General features: G+C 41.7%; 1 protein-coding gene across 1 annotated transcript in view; it reads left to right on the forward strand.

Moving 5' to 3' along the window:
• ddr2a (discoidin domain receptor tyrosine kinase 2a) overlaps positions 1 to 22222 on the forward strand; it is a 240480-nt gene that overhangs the window by 63621 nt on the left and 154637 nt on the right. Inside the window, exon 2 of the mRNA XM_039734991.1 lies at positions 10517 to 10668. Coding sequence (XP_039590925.1) covers positions 10659 to 10668 — 10 coding nt within the window. The 5' untranslated portion in view covers positions 10517 to 10658. The remainder of the gene's footprint in view (positions 1 to 10516; positions 10669 to 22222) is intronic.

Genomic DNA, 22222 nt, shown 5'->3' on the forward strand with positions numbered 1-22222 from the left:
GAACAATCTCCTCGGTCTGTCAGTGGAGCAGGACATGCAATGCACATTATCACTACAAATGTTTATGATGCACCATCTGTTGGAATAACAAATGCAGAGCATTTTACAATTTCATACATTACAAAATACATTCCAATAGATAGTGCACTGCGAATTGCAAAGATAATGGGATTGGAGGAAAGGAAATAGTTGTGGAGCTCAGAGGCAGAACTTTGAATGTTGGCACCGTCACTGGTAAAGGAGAGTTAGCTGGCTGATATGACAGAGCGTAGAAAGTTAGATGTACTGTATGTACAGGAGACCAAGTGGAAAGGGAGTAAGACCTGAAGCATCAAAGGCGGTTGCAAACTATTCTACCATGGTGTGGATGGGAAGTGAAATGGGGCAGAGATAATTGTGAAGAAAGGGAATGTTAGGAGTATGTTGCAGATGAAGAGAATGTCTGACAGAGTGATGAGCATAAAGAAAAATAAAACCAAAGGGTTAATGTTAAATTTCATCAGAGCATACGCCCCGCAAGTGGAATGTGAGATGGAGAAGAAAGAAAACATCTGGGGTGAGTTAGATGAAATGGTGAAGAATATATACCCAAAGGACAAAGAGTGATCAGAGCAGACCTTAATGGGCACGTTGGTGAAGGGAACAGTGGTGATTAGAAGGTGACGGGCAGGCATGGTGTTAATTAGAGAAATGTTGTGGGGCAGATGGTGGTTGACTTTACAAAAAGGATGGAAATCGTGGTGGTGAATACATATTTTAAAAAGAAGGAGGAACACAGGGAGATGTGCAAGAGTGGAGGAAGGTGAACAGAGGTGGATTATGTCCTATGTAGGAAATACAATGTGAAAGAGATTAGAGACTGTAAGGCAGTGGCAGGGGATAGTATAGCTAGACAGCATCGGTTGGTTGTGTGCAGGATGAACTTCAAGGTGAAAATGAGGAAGAGAGCGAGAATGGAATCAAGGATCAGGTGGTGGAAGTTGAATGAGGAAGGTTATTGTGTGAAATTCAGAGGGGAAGTGAGCCAAATGCTGGGTGGTGGTGAAGACAGGATAGATGAACACCAGCTGAAGTGGTAAGGAAGAGAGCTAGGAAGGTGCTTGACATCTGGACAGAGGAAGGAAGATGAAGAGGCTTGATGGTGGAAAGAGGAAGAGGTTAGCGAAACAGAATTGGGATAAGCAGAGAGATAACAAAAGCAGACAGCTGTACAAAGAGATGCGGCGCAATGTGAAGACAGAGGTGGTGAAGGCTAAGGGAAAGGCGTATGCAGAGGCACATGAGAAGCTGGGCACAAAGGAAGGAGAAAAGCACTTGTACTGATTGGCCAGACAGACAGACCGAGCAGGGAAGGATGTGCTGCAGGTCAAGGTAATGAAGGATGCAGATGGAAATTTGCTGACAAGTGGGGAGAGTGAGTTGAAAAGGTGGAAGGAGTATCTTTGAAGAACTTATGAATTTAGAAAATTAGAGAGAGTGTGGGTTGGATGAAGTGGTGGTAGTAAATCACAAAGTACCGGTGATCAGCAAGGCTGAAGTGAGGGTAACCATGAAGAGGATGAAAAGTGGAAAAGCAGTTGGCCTGGATGATATACTAGTAGAGGCATGGAGATGTTTAGGAGATATAGCAGTGGAAGTTTCTAAATTTATTGTTTAACAAAATCTTGAAATGCAAGAAGATGTTGAGGAGTGGAGAACAAGTATATTAGTACCAATTTTCAAAAATAAGGGAGATGTGCAGAGCTGCAATTAACTACAGGGGTATAAAGTCGATCAGCCATACCACAAAGATATGAGAAAGAGTGATGGATGCTAGGCTGAGAGGAGAGATGGCAATCTGTGAGCAGCAATATGGTTTCATGCCAGGAAAGACTACTACAGATGAGGTTTACTTAAGAGTGTTGATGGAGAAGTACAGAGAAGGTCAGAAGAAATTGCATTGCGTGTTTGTGGAGTTAGAGGAAGCATATGACAGGTGCCAATAGAGGAGTTATGGCTACTATATGAGGAAGTCGGGAGTAGCAGAAGAGTATGAGGGTGGTGCAGGATATGTATGAGGACAGTGTGACTGTGGTGAGGTGTGCAGCAGGAATGACAGCCTGGTTCAAGGTGAGAGTGAGATTACACCAAGGATCAGCTCTGAGCCCTTTCCTGTTTGCAGTGGCGATGGACAGGTTGACAGAGGAGGTCAGGCAGGAGTCTGTGTGGACTATGGTGTTCAAAGGTGACATTGTGATCTGTAGTGAGAGTAGACAGCAGGTTGAGATGAATCTGGAGAAGTACACACTGGAGAGAAGGGGAATGAGAGTCAGTAGGAGTAAGATGGAGTACATGTGTGTGAACTAGAGAGGAGGTGGTGGAAGGGTGTGACTGCAAATAGCAGAGGTGGTGATGGTGGACTAATTTAAATACTTGGGTTGAACAGTCCAAAGCAATGGAGAGTATGGCAGAGAGGTGAAGACAGGAGTGCAGGCAGGGTGGACTGATGGAGAAGAGTAACAGCAGTGATTTGTGATAGAAGAGAAGCTGCAAGAGTGAAAGAGAAGGCATATAGGACAGTAGAGAGACCAGCTATGGTGGCACTGACGAGAACATAGGTGGACAGAGTTAAAGATACTCAGACTAATGAGGCTAGACAGGATTAGGAATGAATATATTAGAGGGACAACACAGGTAAGACAGTTTGGTGACCAAGTGAGAGAGGCGAGATTGAGATGATTTGGCCACATGCAGAAGATAGATGAGGGGCACATCGGGGGAAAAAATGTTGAGGATGAAACCGCCAGGCAAGAGAAAAAGAGAAAGACCAGAGAAGAGGTTTATGGATGTGGTGAGGAAGAAAATGATGTAAAAGACAGGGATAAATGGAGAAAAATGACCCCTAAATGGGAGCAGCCGAATGAAGAAGATGGTACCTTAGATTTTGGAAATAGCAAAGTTTTTTGGTGATGACTGTCCAGGGTGAATGCACACCTCGAGCCCTGAAAAGTGCCAAGGAGGAAGATGAACTTGACAAAGTAAGGTGCTCAGGTGGTCTCCTTCTAAGATGGCGTAATCTCACAACAATGGTTTGCTCTTTCCTTCTTCACCTTCTTAAAACGACATGGGGATGCTGTTTTTGCAATTTGTGTGTAATCTCAAGACAGTGATTAATACTTAATAATATTATTGTCTTGAAAAATGGACGTGTCTGGTAAGTTTTCGGGCTTTTCATCACAATGGGACTTCAGCACCCCTTAGCTCATTTATAAAGCGTATGAACAGGCTAGTTTTTTTTTTTTACAATTTCACTTTAGAATGCAATTTCATGTGCCAAACTAATGTATACCATGAATGAGAAGAAATAACTCTGACTTAAAAAACAAAATGACCAACATTTTCTTAATTTAGGTTTAAAAAGCCCTATACTGAAGCGTCCATAAGTGAAGTTATTTTAGTGTGGCACATTGTGCAGATATTCTAACCATTTTACTGACTCCTTAACAGTGGTACTAATGCCACAAAGGTCTTTGTCAAGGTCTTGTGCCATGGCTGTCTGTGACTATGTTTTGGCATGAAATTTTGCATATAAGTTGCTAAATATTTTGTATGTCTTTATTTGTAAGTCAGACAAAGCAAATGTAACATTAGTGTATTATTTCATTGATGAGAGCAGCAGTGCTTTCATGTCTAACCAGCCCCCTAATCCCATACCCCGAGATTTTAGGACAGGTTCAAATTTGGGGGTGGAGTGCCTTAAACCAGTTTGCCAAGTAATTCTCTTCAGGACAGGAAGCCCACCTAGTTTGAAATGGTTTGGGGGCAGGTGTAAAAGACATTGTGTGCACCCCATTTGTCTGAAGTATGGCTGTTTGGGATTGGTTTTGAATCAGAAGCTATTCTGTACCACAGCACCCTATTGGCTTTAGGATTTGGACAGAATATAGAAAGCTAACTGAAAATGATGACTTGACTAGAAACATTTAAGTAACTACAAGTCTGTGTGCCACCTGAAACTACACATCTACCATTTATCAAGTTGTATGGCTGCCAATAGTCACTTGTACCTGTCGTCGAATCTCAGGTCACGAACATCTCGGAAAACACGTACAAATAGGGTTACGACCAAAAGGTTCGCCGAGCTTTTGCATCTGTTCACGACCACACACTCGGTATACAAACAAGCCAGTTTCCCTTTCGGTTTGTGTGCGCCGATGATTTCCGCACGTGTTCAGTCTCTCCCTGTACTGTACATTGTTCTTGGTGCATCACGCAGAGGGACTCTCCTTCAAAACTGTAATCTCCTCTCAGCTTCCTCCTGTGGTATAGCAGGTCCACAGCTCCTGTCAAAAAGGCCAGTTTTAATAAATAACTGAATAAATAAAGCTAGAGAGAGAGAGAGCACAGTCTCACATGCAGCTGAGAGCGAGCGAGCGAGCAGGAAGCCTGGATGTTTGTCTCAGTGTTATTCAATGTTATTAGTTTACTAGTAAAAAAAGGACATAGCAGCACTAGAGAAGGTCCAGAGAGGAGCGACTAGGCTGATTCCAGGGCTACAGGGGTTGAATTATGAGAAAAGATTAAAAGAGCTGAGCCTTTACAGTTTAAGCAAAAGAAGATTAAGAGGTGACATGACTGAAGTGTTCAAAATTATGAAGGGAATTAGTACAGTGGATCGAGACTTGTATTTTAAAATGAGTTCATCAACAACACGGGGACACAGTTGGAAACTTGTTAAGGGTAAATTTTGCACAAACATTAGTTTTTCTTTATGAAAAAAACAATAGACACTTGGAATCAGAGACCAAATAGTGTGGTAGACAGTAAGACGTTGGGGACTTTCAAAACTCGACTTGATGTTTTCTTGGAGGAAACAAGTGGATAGGACTGGGGAGCTTTGTTGGGCTGAATGGCCTGTTCTCATCTAGAGTGTTTTAATATTACACTATGCATTCTATGATATAATTAACTATTTTTGTGCTTAAAAATCTTTAAAGAAAATATATTTACATAAAGTTTGTACGGTCTGGAATGGATTAATTGTATTTACAAACAATCCTATGGGGGAAATTAATTCGGGTCAAAACCAAATCGGGTTACGGCCAGAGTTTTGGAACGAGTTATGGTCGTGAACTGAGGTTCCACTGTACTTTGCTTTTCAATAATACATTATTTAAAGCGGTAACTTAACTCCTACTTGACATTTACTCCATGTAATCGCCTGAAGTAATATACAGTAGATGGAGAAAGGAAGGTGGGGAAAAGTTATAAAGCACAACACCTTATAAACAGTGGTGAGTCTGCGAAATTTGAGGCATTCTGATAAAATCAACACAATGAGGAATACAGAAGGAGAAAGTCGAGGAATACAGAACTCTACCGAGACAAAGCAGACTAATTGATAATTTATAGGCAATGCCAAAGTGTTACTGTTCTGTCGATACTGTAAATACTCTCAATGTATAATAAACACTTTTATTTGCAGCTTTTGAAAGAACTCTTATTGTTACAGTTTATGGTTAATTTCTTAAAAAACAAAAAAAGTATAGCTCTTTTGATAGCTTCCAGTTCGTAGTTTTGTGTTTCTTCCTCCCTTCCTTTGTTGTTTGAACGCAGCTTTTGTTGTTGCATATTAAGTATAATATTTACACGCACATGATGGTTAATTCTGCTGTACTTCTTAACGCAGCTGTTCTTTTGTGGAATATAAAGAAGGAACGTACAGAGGTAAAGGAATATGTGAATGAGCTAGACAAGAATATAATTAAAATGCTGGTTAAGTTTGCAGATGATGCTGGGTGGGCAGATAATCGAGAATCCATTGAGTCATCACGGATGGACTTCGATAGCAGATAGGTTTAGGCTGGCTTGTGGCAGAGCAAATATATGTCAGTAAATGTAAAGTATTACACATAGGAAGTAAAAATGTGAGGTTTGAATACACAATGAGAGGTCTGAAATCTGAGAGTACACCTTATGAGAAGGATTTTGGAGTCTTAGTGGACTCTAAACTATCAACTGCCAGACAGGAGTCATTAAGACGGCTAACAGAATGTCAGGTTATATAGCGCCTTGATGTGTGCAGTGCAAGTCACAGGAGGTTCTGATCAAGCTTTAGAACACACTGGTGAGGCCTCAGCTGGAGTCATGTGTGCAGTTTGGGTCTCCAGCTACAAAAAGGACAGAGCAGCACTAGAGAAGGTCCAGAGAAGAGCGACGAGGCTGATTCAGGGGCTACAGGGGATGAGTTATGAAGAAAGATTAAAAGAGCTGAGCCTTTACAGTTTAAACAGAAAAAGATTAAGAGGTGACATGATTGAAGTGTTTAAAATTATGAAGAGAATTAGTACAGTGGATTACAACTGTTACTTTAAAATTTGTTCTTTAACCATTTAAATGCTTGTTTGTGTTTGAATGTGTTTAATTCATGAGTGCATTTTCCAGCAATGATTTACTGAACAATATATGGATTTGGGACATTGTGAGCACACTACTGGCACACTAATGACTTGACATGAGGATTTTGCAACATGAGTAATGTAAGATTATTTTCATGGGCATTTGTTTTTTATATTGTTTGCTGGTACTGGTCACCATAGGTGTCAATTCTATCTGAAAGTTTATTTCCGTTCTGCATAAAAACTTAAAACTAATAATCTATCTTGACCTTCACTATAAACTACATGGGTTAAGTTACATGTAATAAAATATGCCTTTTGAAGTGAAGTATTTCTTTAAGCTAAGTAGAAATTGTGTGATGTGCCAAGACAATGCAGGCAGAGTAGTAAATCAAGTGAAGAATGGCTGATATAGAAGAGAAGTTTTGTTCTGCGATGACCAAGTGAGCCCAGGCTTCAGTCCAATTGAGTTTCTGTGCCAAACGACCTGAAGAGAGCTGCTGAGGCAAGGAAGCCGAGTAATATCTACAAACTAAAACAGAATTGCTTCACCCAAAAAGTATTGTTTTTTTGTTGTTGTATACATTCCTTACCTCATGTAGTTTGTAGTGATGACAGAAATTCCGAATCTCATGTTAACATTGAAAATGGACGTCAACAAAACATATTTCATATTATTGACTGGCTAGGTTACTATTGGAACCCAAAGGTAGTGTGTAAGATGGGGCAGAGAAGGCTGTTTCTCGTTAGGAGACTGTTCCTTTAATATAGGAAGTAACATCCTTCACATCTCCTATATCTCTGTGATGGCCAGTGTGAGTTTCTTCTTGGTGGTGTGCTGGGCTGGTAACATCACTTCAAGAGAGGCCCACTGAATCAACAGGCTAATTTAAATGGCAGGCTCCGTTATTGGACATACTCTGGACCCCTGAAAGATCGTAGCAAAGGAGAGAATTAAAACAAAATCGAGTGCCTTTATGAACAATGCTGCACGTCCTCTTTGTGACACACAAACACCAAGGTAATTCAGCCAACAAACAGTAAGCCCCTTCACAAGGTATTGAGCTTTTGAACTGAAGACAGAACTCTTGACCAATGAATGAGAGGGAGAGGCGGGTCTTTAATTCAAAAGTGAGATTGACTACTTTCAGGTACTTTAAGGGGCTTCACCGCCTGCTTTGCTTCAATTGCCCACCCCGCCGCCTGCACTACGCAAAAACCACTTCAAGTCTCTGTCACTCGTGTTGTGAAGAGGAGGTTTGAATTCACCCCAAGGAGACACGATGGCTCCACTGTCACCCCCTCCTAAATGGGAAACGCACAGTTTTTTTTTGGTTTTTACCTCCTCTTTGCTAGATCAGCTGCTGGCTTGCTGCTGCTGCCACATGATCTGCATTTCACGTGGCGCACTTCTGTCACATCACCTATCTCCATATATTCAATCTCTTTTCGCTTTCATCTTTTCTTCAATATCGCATTGAATTTTGATTCCGTGTTTGGAATTACATCGTGACAATGCAACCTATATCTGCCCGTGAGTGAATATCATTTCTTTTTCTCTACCAGAAGTGTGTCTGACATAACCACGCAGGACTTTTCCAAATCTCTTTGCATAAGCGGGGCTTCTGGACCCGGGCGTTGTTACATCTCTTGGCACAAAGATTCGTCCTGCAGGACGTGAAAGTGTCTCTGAGACAATCATGTTTTTTCTCCTTCCAAGTTTTTTTTTTTATAATAGAGATATTTATTTAAGTTACTGTACATCCATCCATCCATCCATCCTCTTCCGCTTATCCGAGATCGGGTCGTGGGGGCAGCAGCTTGCTTGAGCAGAGATGCCCAGACTTCCCTTTCCTCTGCCACTTCTTCTAGCTCTTCCGGGGGAATCCCGAGGCGTTCCCAGGCCAGCCAGGAGACATAGTCCCTCCAGCGTGTCCTGGGTCTTCCCCGGGACCTCCTCCCAGTTGGACTGCCTAGAACACCTCACCATTGAGGCGCTCAGGAGGCCTCTGTATATATTAAAATAAGACATTTCTAATTAGGGTGGAGCATTCCTTTAAGGAGGAATTAGTCTAAATTCATCCTAACCATTAAGAAAATCTGTTTAGCAACTATGGAAATTGTTTGATGGTGGTTATGCTGTTATAGGTGGTTCAACCAGTTACCAGTTGCTTGATATGAGAGTTGACATTGTTCAGTATTGACAAGGAGAGCATTATATGTATGTGTGTGTGTGTCTTTAATTTAAAGAGTGCCTTTCACAGTACATACTGTTGGTAAAGAATATATTTGAAATGGTTCAGAAAGGTTTATCTCGTATCCATACAAAATCAGGAACCAAAATCCACATTATGGTCATATACACTCACTGGCCAATTTATTAGGTACACCTTGCTAACATCAGGTTGGACCCCATTTTGACTTCAGAACTGCCCTAATTCTTTGTGGCACAGATTCAAAAAATGTGCTGAAAACATTCCTCAGGGATTTTGGTCCATATTAACATGATCGCATCACACAGTTGCTGCAGATTTGTCAGCTGCACATCCATGATGCGAATCTCCCATTCCAGCACATCCCAAAGGTGCTCTCTTGGATTGAGACCTGGTAACTGTGGAGGCCATTTTAGTGCAGTGAACTCATTGTCATGTTCAAGAAACCAGTTTGAGATGATCTCAACTTTGTGGCATGACCTGCTGGAAGGAGCCATCAAAAGATGGCGGGATGGACATGGTCAGCAACAATACTCAGATAGGCTGTGGCATTTAAACAATGCTCAGTTGGTACTAAGGGGCCCAATGTGTGCCAAGAAAATGTCCCCCTCCACATTACACCACCAACATACTGAACCATTGATACAATGCAGGATGTATCCCTGCTTTCATGTTGTTGATGTCAAATTCTGACCTTACCATCTGAATGTTGCAGCAGAAATCGAGACTCATCAGTCCAGGCAATGTTTTTCCAATCTTCTGTTGTCCAATTTTGTTGAGCTGTGTGAATTGTAGACTTGGTTGCCTGTTCTCAGCTGACAGGAGTGGCACCCAGTGTGGTCTCCTGCTGCTGTAGCCCACCTGCTTCAAGGTTTGACATGTTGTGTGCTCAGAGATGCTTTTCTGCACACCTTAGATGTATCGAGTGCTTATTTGAGTTACTGTTGCCTTTCTATCAGCTTGGACCAGTCTTGCCATTCTCTTCTGACCTCTGGCATTTTTGCTCAGAGAACTGCTGCTCACTGCATGTTTTCCCTTTTTCAAATCATTCTCTGTAAACCCTAGAGATGGCTGTGTGTGAAAATCCCAGCAGATCAGCAATTTCTGAAATACTCAGAGCAGCCTGTCTGGCACCAACAACCATGCCAGCAGGCTGTCTTGACAATGTCTACATCCCCAAGTGCATTGAGATGCTCCCATGGGATTGGCAGATTAGATATTTGCAATAACAAGCAGTTGAACACGTGTACCTAATAAAGTGACCCATGAGTGTAGTTTATGATGTTTGTAAAGCTCCTACAAAGTTCACACTTTTCACCTTTCCTAGCTATTTCTGAACCCCCATAATCCTGGGCCTCATGTTCTTTCAGCTGGTTGCTACCATCCCGGGAGTAAAGCACAAGTATAATGTGAGCTTGTAAACTGAGACCCTAAAAACTCTGAAAATTCAAAATGTGGGGAGAAACAGGAATAGGATGGAGAGAAGCCAACCCTCTATTACTGTCTTCAAAAAGAAAAACCAGAGTGGCCATCCAAAGGGCTGTGGGCTGTGGTCAGGTCTCATCCAGGTCAGATTTACCAAATTATCGAAAATGCTAGGAAACGATTACTCCTGTCTGACCAAATCTAATATTCAGCTGTCATGATTCATCCAAATACAGGAGCCCCTTTGACAGAGAATTGGCTGTTTTCGAGTTAACTTGCCACGCTGTGCTTTAGCCTCAGTCGAGGTCCCTCCTACTAACACCCAGCAATTAAACCGTCACATTGGCTTCAGTCTCGTGGAGATTTTTTTTTTTCTTTTGAAATGTCAGATTTGATGAGTAACACAATGCAGTCTGTTAAATGAATTTTGTGGTGCTTGGGTGGAGCCAAAGCTGATTATAGAATTGAACTTTAAAAAAAAAAAACTGTTGTCTTTGGCAGGAGGAAGACTACCCTGAAACATTTCCCCAGAAGGGCTCCTTCGCTCGTGTCACTGTCGTTACTGGCACTGGAAGCTGTTCAGCTCATGGGGTAGAAGCAGCGACAGGAAGGCAACCAAATTTCAAGAATGCGCTAAGTTGCTATGTCCACTTGTAAGTAACCTGGAAAGTTATATCTGTTTATTTAATTTTTCTTTCCTCGTGTTACATGAATCCTTTCAAAAGTTCCCCAATGCCAAGCTTGGTAAGATTATTAATTATTCAAACAAGAGACATCAGTTTCTGTGTATTAAGAATCAAATTGTTGGAGTATTTCACTTGTACTTGAGTAACTCTTAACTGTATCCCACTGAATTAAAATGGTGGACTGTACCACCATATCACTTACCATATTCCCAACCTCAGAGTCCCTCTCTACGTCATTTGCCCTCACACCCCTGTAGTCTCTCATTACTCCGTTAACACCCATATCAGCTTATCCGTTGGGTCAGTTTTGACCCACCATTCACTTTTATTGATTTTGTGCTGCATTTAGGGTGCTTTGTTTGTTCACAACCCATAAAAACATCATGAATGTCTTCTTTACTCATTTGGATTATTAGTTCTACAGGTTAACAAGGTCAATCATATAAAATAGGTTTGGTGTGGAAAATTTGATGTCCAGGGTATCTAAAAGTGGGGTGTCAGAAAAAATATAACCTATAAGGCAAAGCATTGGGTCAGCATTCCTACTACACTTGCTGAACAAAAAGGCCCTGGCATCATGTTACTCGATTGTGTTTACCTCATTTGTAAGTTGCTTTGGATTAAAGAATTTCCAAAGCAAATAAATGTAAATATGAAGACATTATGAGGGTAAAAAAGTGTTAGTATCAAATCAAACTCACACTCCTGCAGGCCCTGTGATAGTCCATTTTGGCGCCACGATCCCAAGGTCGCTTACACATTTAGAGAGTACTATAAGTCATTATATTCTACTCATTTTATAGAAGATAATACACAATCTAATGAGTTTTGTTGTTTCATTACATATACCACAGCTAGATACTCTCAGTGCAGAGGATTTGGATAACTTCTGATGCTTTCAGAATTACTAGATGCTATAAACTCACTTTAAAGTGGGAAAATAACCGGCCCTGATGGTAACCCTGTGAAATTTTTGAAAAAATGTTCAAATAAGTTTGCTCCACTGTTATTAGCAACGTTTACAGAAGGTAAAGAAAACAAAACTCTACCTCAAACTTTTCGCCAAGCATTAATTACCATGTTTTCTAAGAAAAATAAGGACTTACAACAATGTGCATCATGTAGACCAATCTCTGTTCTGAATAGTGACATTAAGATACTCTCCAAAGTTCTAGACAGGATTAAGAAAGTGCTCCCTTCTAGAATATCACAAGACCAAACTGTATTTATTAAAGACAGACCCTTAACTTCTAACTTTTGACATTTGTTTAATATAATATATTCACCCATTACAGGTAGTCCCCAGGTTACGGACATCCGACCTACGACTTATGAACGAGGCCACAGCTGTGACGCATGCGCCTCAGTAACTACTGCTCCGTCATCTTCGGCCTGAGGAGCGGCCGAAGCAGGCACCTGCAAGCAGTGGCTGGAGGGGGGCGATTTCGCTGCTTGCGCAGTGTAGTGTCCCTCGGGCGGCTCCCAGTGGCAAGCGGTCACCCGTGGCTCATAGTCACCGGGGCCACAGCTATCACTCGTGCCCGCCCACTATGCCGCTGCAGCTACTGCTTCTGACTGGACGCAGGCTGGATGGAGCGGAGGGGTGCGTTTCACTGCCCGCCCAGCACACACGGTAATGCTGTAAATGCTGACCCGGTTGTGGCTGAACGGAGGCCATTGAGGGTGAACGGGGCGGCGGGGGTAGCATTGTAGTGTGCCTCGAATAGCTGCCTGTTGAATTGGGGTTGGGCAATGCATTACCCGCCTTTGGTCGGACCGTGTTCGTTCTCGGTGGGCGGACACTGCAGGCAGCATATTGTAGTGGGGGTGACTGTGTGGTGGGCGATGAACCCCCTCACTGCCCCAAGTCTTTCTCAATAGCAAGCCTGCTTGTACTGTTACACACATAGCAGTAAGTTGTCTCTTGTCAGTGCATCAGACGGGTGCCTTCCTGCTGTGATAGCGTGGACAGTGCTGTGCAGAAGAGCCCATTTTAACCTTTTGTCCTCACCCTTCAAGAATGTTTCTGAAACACAAATCTGATGCAAGTGCTGTACAGTAAAGAAGAGAAAAAACATCACCATTGAAAATAAAGTAGAAATAATAAAAAGGTCAGAGAGAGGTGACACTCCATCATTCATTGGCAGAGCACTTGGTTACAGTCGGTCAACAATAGCATTTATTAAAATAATGTACCTGTTCTGACTTACATACAAATTCAACTTAAGTACAAACCTACAGTCCCTATCTTGTACATAACCCGGGGACTGCCTGTATATCAACACCACAGAGGTCTTATTATCTTTAGATGCAGAAAAAGCATTTGTTATGGTTTCAGCCCAAACATACACTCACCTGAAGGATTATTAGGAACACCATACTAATGCGGTGTTTGACCCCCTTTCGCCTTCAGAACTGCCTTAATTCTACGTGGCATTGATTCAACAAGGTGCTGAAAGCATTCTTTAGAAATGTTGGCCCATATTGATAGGATAGCATCTTGCAGTCGATGGAGATTTGTGGGATGCACATCCAGGGCACGCTCCCGTTCCACCACATCCCAAAGATGCTCTAGTGGGTTGAGATCTGGTGACTGTGGGGGCCATTTTAGTACAGTGAACTCATTGTCATGTTCAAGAAACCAATTTGAAATGATTCGAGCTTTGTGACATGGTGCATTATCCTGCTGGAAGTAGCCATCAGAGGATGGGTACATGGTGGTCATGAAGGGATGGACATGGTCAGAAACAATGCTCAGGTAGCCCGTGGCATTTAAACGATGCCCAGTTGGCACTAAGGGGCCTAAAGTGTGCCAAGAAAACATCCCCCACACCATTACACCACCACCACCAGCCTGCACAGTGGTAACAAGGCATGATGGATCCATGTTCTCATTCTGTTTACGCCAAATTCTGACTCTACCATTTGAATGTCTCAACAGAAATCGAGACTCATCAGACCAGGCGACATTTTTCCAGTCTTCAACTGTCCAATTTTGGTGAGGTCGTGCAAATTGTAGCCTCTTTTTCCTATTTGTAGTGGAGATGAGTGGTACCCGGTGGGGTCTTCTGCTGTTGTAGCCCATCCGCCTCAAGGTTGTGCGTGTTGTGGCTTCACTAATGCTTTGCTGCATACCTCAGTTGTAACGAGTGGTTATTTCAGTCAAAGTCGCTGTTCTATCAGCTTGAATCAGTCGGCCCATTCTCCTCTGACCTCTAGCATCAACAAGGCATTTTCGCTCACAGGACTGCCGCATACTGAATGTTTTTCCCTTTTCACACCATTCTTTGTAAACCCTAGAAATGGTTGTGCGTGAAAATCCCAGTAACTGAGCAGATTGTGAAATACTCATACCGGCCCGTCTGGCACCAACAACCATGCCACGCTCCAGATTGCTTAAATCACCTCTCTTTGCCATTCTGATATTCAGTTCATTTGGAGTTCAGGAGATTGTCTTGACCAGGACCACACCCCTAAATGCATTGAAGCAACTGCCATGTGATTGGTTGATTAGATTAATGAGAAATTGAACAGGTGTTCCTAATAATCCTTTAGGTGAGTGTATGTGCATGGATCAAATTACTTTATACCAGTCCAGAAGCCTTAGTTCGTATTAACAACATTATTTCAGACTATTTCAAACTAGAATGTGGTACTCGATAAGGGTGCCCCTTATCACCTTTGCTCTTTGCAGTCACCATTGAACCATTGGCTGTTCACTTTCGAAATGCATCATAGATAAAAGGAATTTTCACAGAAGGACTTAAACAGAATGTATCACTATATGCAGATAATATGGTACTGTATTTATCAGACCCACAAAATTTCATGCGAGCAGTCCTAAAAGCATTAGCAGATTTTCAAAAGATATCTGGACTCAAAATCAATTTGAATAAAAGTGTGCTTTTTCCATTGAATTCTATAGCACACAATATTGGACTGGCCACCTTTACAGATTGATTTAAATATATAGTTGTAAATATCACCAACAAATATAAAGCTCTTTTTCAACAAATTGTTTTCTGTCAGCATGGAAAGAAATGAAAAAAGACATGAATAGATGGTCTACTCTCCACCTTATGTTAGCAGGGAGAATCAACATTGTTAAGATGAACATCCTTCCCAGGCTTCTTTTCCTATTTCAAAGCATCACCATATACATTAACAAGTCATTTTTTAAGAAATTAGATCCATGCATTCAAAGGGCAACTCTATAATGACCTAAATCAGAAAAGCGTCATGGTACAACCTAACTTTCAATTTTATTACTGGATGGCAAATATACAAGCTTCAAAGACCTGGACGTTGACACAAATTGATAGAATAGAAATAAAATCTTGCAGTACTTCTTTATGTTCCCTGCTCTGTGTGCCATTTAATACAAACTACCATAATTAAACTAAAAATCCAATTACCCTTCATTCTCTCAGCATATGGAACCAATGTAGGAAGTAGTTTAAGACAGAGAAGCTTTTATCTTTTGCACCCCTACATGACAAGCACCCTTTTCCACCCTCTCAAGCATATACAGTGGCTAATTTTGGAAAATGTCTGGGATTAAAACAGAGACTTGTACGTAAATAATGTCTTTGCATCTTACAAACAATTACACTTCAAATTTAACTTCTTATCAACACAGTTCTTCCATTACTTTCAAGCTAAAAACTTTGCTAAACAGAACCTGCCCAATTTTCCTCACCTTCCACCTTGTCCTGTTCCAGAAGAATAATTGATCAGTCTTGAGGACTCAGAAAGCATCTCTACAATTTATAAAAACATTTTAAAGTCCCATCCTTTCAAAGATCCCAGGATACATTGGGGAAATGATCTGTCACTTAATATTTCAGAAAAGAGGTGGAAGGTAGCAGGGCCATTCTTAGCAGTTTGGGGGCCCTACGCGGTTCAGAAATGTGCAGGCCCCAGATTGGGGGAATACTTGGGGGGTGTTCTAATAAAACGTCCGGAAAATGCCTTAGATGACGAGTAGGCCTACATGTACACTTGAGTGGATGCAGAGTGGTGAAATATTGATTTTTGTTCTGGATCTGGTAAAGGCTAATAATAGGGATATTTCATGATTTTATGGGGATCTCTCTGAATGAATCCGAAACAAATCTCTAAAATGAACGTTTGCTATTGTGCATTTGGCAAAGTTACAATGGCATGACAATATTGTTAGGGATTTAGGTGAAGATTGCAATTTGGATGGATGGAACGAGGATTAGGATATTGGGCCTATGATATATTAGCTTTAACTAATAATCCATATGATGATATATGATATGTCTCAAAACGCACCATCCGCCACTGATCCATGTTGTGCAATAGTTCATCCAGACTGAGCGATCGATATTTATACATTCCCAGTCCCACGGCCACACCCCCACCCCGATTCCCTGCCTGCTGCCCCCTGTTCCTACCCTTCACCTCCGAATTTGACTCAGAACGATAAAATTTAGGATGAGGAGGGTATCGTGACACACGATGTGAGCAACTGGCACAGATGGCTGCAGTGCCAGGTGCCTGACAAAAAACAAATAAATATCGGGCGGGTCGGGGCCCTACGCCGGTGCATAGGTCGCGTATGCCTAAGAACGACCCTGAAGGCAGCCATGCACAGAATACACTCCAGCTTCTTATGTGCAAAGCATTCAATCATTCAAATTAAAATCTTTTATCGAGCGCATTTATCTCGTTTATAATTGTCCAAAATGTTTCCAGGACAATACGTAACCTGTGAATGTTACAATCTAGCTCCAGCCTCACTAGGCCACATGTTCTGGGTGAGCACCAAATTAACAACATTTTGTTCAAAACTCTTTGTGTGCCTATCAGACAACCTTGGTGTCCCAATCACTCCATTAATAACTGTGTTTGATGGACTCCGAGAAGGCCTTAAAGTGGATATGGACAAACAAACTGTAATTTCCTTTACCACATCACTAGCATGTGTAAGGATACACAATGAAGGCAGAAAAAAGGTTTGGGGAACCGTCCTCTAAATTGTACAATGTACAAAGCAAAATACGTAAAACTTTCAATTAATGTCCCCAGAGCAACGTCTGGTTCCATGTACAAAACGGGGACAACTAAACACAAAAGGAGTTGGGCTTTTATAATAGCCAGGGAGGAAGCGGTGGGGTCCAATAATTGAGGTCGGAAGTGACCTTGGTAGGAGACGCGGTTATGCAAGGGAAGCAGGAAGTACTCTATGTTGGTTTCCCTTCAAGGAATCTGTAGGAGAAAGAGGGCAAAGGTTATTGCATTTCGAAAAAAAACTTGCTCTTGTTTCCCTCCTCGGTTAAGCCATTGGCCTGCCTTCCAAATGCACGTGTGTGACACACACAGACTTATCTAGCTCAAATGGAAGAATCCCATCCCACCACTCTTAAGTCAGTGGTAACCGATATTCTATACTCCTTTTAACTGGAAAAAATCTAATTCTCACTTACAGGATTGTTTCTTTTGTCTTTCCAATTGGAGCACTGGCAGGTCATGTAACATCAGTAATGGGATTTGAACCCATACCCTCAGAATTTGAAGTCCAAAGTCTTACCCACTACGCTACCTTCAGTTCCTCAGGCAAAGGAGGAATGGCATTGCTTTCAAGTCAGCTGGGTGTGATACTTGTAGTAAAGTTCGTCGAAATACTTTCTCGATGAGGTGTTTTGAAAATTACATTTTTTACAGGAGCTCCACCTCAGAATTAGAGAATTTGATGTGAATAAATTACATTTTATGACTTTGTAAGCCTTAATTATTTGGGGGATTGGCAGCTTCTTTAAAGTGGCAAAAGGAGCTGGAATTAATTAAATCGAAAACAATATCGAATTCATATTTCAAGGCCTCCTATAAAAGAAGCATGTTTGTGAGGCAGTGCTGTAGCCTCCAGTGATGAAACCTGCAATGAGAAGCACATGGCATCGCTGCACCAGTGCACTTTTATTGCAGGTCTCGTTGGCTGCCAGGCATTGGCCTCATTAAATGTTTTCTGCGCAGTTTGTTCACCTCTAATTGAGGCCCATCATAGTTTACTGGCTTAGTTGACGGCAGGAAGTCCTGACAGGAATGCAACACCCAAGAGTGCTTGGCTGAGTTTCCTCAGGTGAGCCATCATTCTGTCTTGAGAGGGCATCTGAGGTCTGCAGCTTTGATTCATTCGCTCCTGCTTGCCATGTGGCCGATCCGGGTGGAGGCACGTGAGCATCGCGATAGGCTTCAGACGGATATTCTAATAGCGTTGGGTTTCTGTTGTACCTGAAACAACATCAGAGTGGTAGCAGTCGCAGGGACGCTATGATTCACACTGTCTGAAGATGGTGAATTGTTAATTTTATTGTGGGGACCCCAGGATGCACACACACAAAGATACTGTTAGTGGCACAATGAATAGATAATTAACAATGAAATCTGTATTCTTTTTCATTATTTGATTAATTCAACATAATCAAAGCCACATATGTAAAGGTTCTACCCAGCTACCCAACAGCAAGCAATAAATGCTAACAACAATGTCCAAAACAGCCGGGGCAGTCGATGATGGATGTGTGATTGAAACACACTGTGAACAACTTCCAAAAAGTAATATAATGTTTTATCCTACCAGGTTCCTGAAGCGCTATAGGGTTTGAAGTGATAGGGAACACTCCTTCAGACGAAGACGCATCCAATCAGTACAAACTCACGTGGACAACACATACATCCAGATAGAAACTGTAATCCAAGGTGGTCAAGTCGCAATCCCGTTGAGGCAGATTAACAAACAGATGGGTGTCAGCTGGAGTGGTGGGAATGCCGTTTCTCATTTTTTTGTTTAGGTTCTTTATTTCTATCTTTATTTCCCTTATATCCTTCTTTATATCACAATTTATCTCATTTCCCAAGTATGATAATCATTACTTTCAACTTGGACAGTGCGTTTCATTCGTCTCCATGCTCAGTAGGTGGAGTTGTGAGTGCGGTTGCAGTTGATGCGGCTGCTCACGGGGGGGTATTAGCTGCAATTGACAGCGGGGATGAAAGGGCCCTGCTCAGTTCCAGTAATTCTCCTGGAATCGAAGAATTCTCTTTGCCCACCTCGCTCTCAGTTCGCTCCTACTTCTGCTTTCCACCAATGCTGCAGTGTTTAGGTCCTGGCATATCTGTTCCTTCGCACGTCTCTTCCAGGTCAGTCTCTGGTAGGCCGTTCCATGAACCTTAAGAGCAGTCTTGACTTTGATGAAAGTTTAGCTGCCTTATCCTTTTCTTTTTCTGTCAGGATCATATGTTTGCTGCTCATGCTTATTTATACTTGTGTATAATATAAATAAAAGATACTTCAGAATGAAAAAAAAGGGTTAAAGTAATACCGCTGCTAACAGAGCTCAGCTCTAGCCGTCCATGTCACACAACGGACGAGACTAAAAACCGCAGCTCAGTTTCCTAAAGGAAGACTGGTTAGTCTTAAGAGAACAGTTCCTTTTAGCATTTAGGTTCATTTACATAACAATGAAATATATTTTAATTTACCCTAATCAGTATAGAGATAAATGGTATACAGTATTCTAGTAATGTCTCTGTGCTATTGAGTTTTATCTGAAGTCCCACAAAAGTTAGACATATTCAAAGTCTTGACACACACATCTGTCTTTAAAGAGAAGCTTCTTATTTACAAACTCTTAAACAAGTGGAAAAAAGTCTGAATTATAATGTATAAAGAGTGCATTTTTATTACAATAAGTAATGATATAAGTATTATAATAAGTACTAGCTGATTACCCAGTGGCTTCGCTCACTGAGTACAAGGGAAAAAAATAAAGTGTAGTATATAAATTATTAAACAGTAAAACATTAACATGTAAGAAGTAAAGATACATTGAGCAGTACTGGAGTACTTTGGGGTAAAGTACATTTTAAAGGCGCTATAACACAACAGGTAAGTAGTACTAACAGCAGCTTAAATGTATTTGGATCATCTCTCGGTAGCAGATCCCTTGTGAAAGGCGCTACATGACCGCTGTGGTATAGAAATAACATTTTGTATGTGATCCTCCAAATTTCTGCCTGACAACCTTGCACTACGTGCCTGTGATTTAAGAGAAAAATTATTCTGAGAAATGTGGACACTGCCGTTCTGTGCTTAACAGGCAGAAGGTCCAAACAATTCCAAAGTCCAATACTTTACATGAAGAGGTCAGCACATCTTCTTAGATGTAAACCCTACATGTTGTTAAAAGAATTCATTACAAAAGCAACCTCGAATGTTATGGGGTTTTAGTGACCCGAACTCACCTTAAGGGACAGTAAGTAGTCGTGCAGCGCAATTTACAAAGAGAGTCTTGCTTCGATGGCGCCGATAACACTCATTCGCAAAGATTTCCACTCTCCCAGGAGCCGACGTGGCACTCGAAGTGTCACAAACAGTGCGAGAAGAGAGGGCGCTGCCCGAAACTGCGAAGCTGTCGACCCGGTGGAGGAGCCCGACATTCCATGCCTTTCAGTGTCCACTTTGTTCTCACAACTCGTCGCCGCTGAAGGCGGTCTTGTCTTCACATTGTTTACAGCTTGGCGCAGTTAAAAAGTAGAAAGACGCAAAGCTGTTTTCCTCATAAATAAAAATAAAATAATAATTCATTACATTTATATAGCGCTTTTCTCAGTACTCAAAGTGCTATCCACACAGGGAGGAACTGGGAAGCGAACCCACAATCTTCCACAGTCTCCTTACTGCAAAGCAGAAGCACTAGCACTGCGCCACCTGTGAGGACAGGTCTGTGAGGACATCTCTTCTACTATCAAGTACTGGCAATTAAAAAAAAAAGTTATGATGTGGCAGTTTCCGCGACAGTCACGTGCACAAATAAATAAAACTTCTCTGTCAGAATGTGCCTGTCGGCGGACGGCTCAGCGCTGGAGTCCAGATAGGAGGGCTGGGAGAGGGCAACGCGGGGCGCACTTCTATGAGATAGATCGGCGTGTTTGTATTTATTTCTTTTCAATGTCAGTAAAATAACTCTCACACAAATAATAACAATTCGTAAAGACAATATAAAAATGGTGTAATTTCCATTTCAAATGCGAAAAGAATTTTATATATATAGATTATTGTAAGTATAATAAGAGTTGTGACCACTAGGGGATGTTGCAGCACCCCAAATCCCAGACACAAGTGCCAGTATACGAGGTGAGAGACAAAAATAACCAGATTGGTAAAAAAAAAAAAAAAATATTTATTGATGGATTCCAGCATTCTAAACATTGTCCCCTTCTATATACTCCCCTTCCCGATCTCTACACCGTATCTTCCATTGATTGAAACAGTACCAGAAGTCTTCTTGCTTGAGGCTGTTCAACAGGCTTGCCATTTTTGTAATCACTTCATCCATTGAAGGAAAATGTGTCCCCTACAGGTCACTTTTGATTTTTGGGAACAAGTAAAAATCACAGGGAGCTAAATCGGGCGAATAGGGAGGATAATGGAGGACAGGAATGTTTTTGTCAGTCAAAAACTGCTTTGCGGAAAAAGAGAAAATTCGTGAGAAATTTAATGTTGATTCGCCGTTCGATTTTTTTCACCCGACATTATCGTGGCAAATACTGACTGGGCTATTCACAAGATATACTTGGCTGGTCAGCGGTGTGAGAAAGTGTGAAGAAGAGGATATACAGTAGTTCTATGAATCACGTCTGGCCAACCTCCAGATGGTTTTCCAGGAAAGCCCCCAAGCCCAGTCTGGTTATTTTTGCGTCTCACCTCGTAAATGAAAGGTTTATTTACACAAGTACCTTGTATAAAGGCTTCAAAAAGGGCATAAACCAAACACAGCCCTGTTTTTTTCCTCTCTTTCTCTCCTTTTCTTACACCTCCAGGCAAGCTTTGTCTTTCTTCCACCCAGCTCCGACTCGCCTGGAAGAGGTTGATCGGCTCCTTTTATCTTGTACCCAGGAGTACTTCCAGTGCTAGGTCATAGCCCGATTGAAGTACTTCCAGGCTAATCGGAAGTCCCACAAAGTAGGGATTGTTATTCCCTTCAGCTGCTACTGGTGGCCCCCGCAGAATCCAACCGGTTCTACTAACATCACGGGACTACAAGTTCCAGCATGCCCTGCAGGAGTCCACGTGGGGATTCTAATCCATGGAGGGTGCCACTTAATGTTTTGGGGAAGAAAATATCCCAATTAAATTGTCTTTCCTGGTCCTTCTGACATCCCGACTGAGTAAGGATCCTTCTTCAGTCACGGTTGGGATGCCAGTCTCTGCATGCCATCCATCACAGAGTGTATTTTATTCTAAGTATTATTATTATAGGTACCATTATAAGGATTGGTTTATGGACTTATTGTTTCTGTCTTTGAATTTTTCATTCCTGGATTTTATATTTAAATTAATTAGCTGTGGGTTTGCTTTTTAGGCAAATTGTTTTTGCCTCACTTAGTGTTTACTATCGGTTTTGTGTTTCTTTCATTGATAACAAAGAAAAGTCTTCTTTTGGACTTATCACTCAGACCAGAGGTTTTGATGGTTCCTCTCTCTTGAGGAGCA

Source organism: Polypterus senegalus, chromosome 14 (genome assembly GCF_016835505.1).
Source record: "Polypterus senegalus isolate Bchr_013 chromosome 14, ASM1683550v1, whole genome shotgun sequence".
Taxonomy (NCBI): domain Eukaryota; kingdom Metazoa; phylum Chordata; class Cladistia; order Polypteriformes; family Polypteridae; genus Polypterus; species Polypterus senegalus.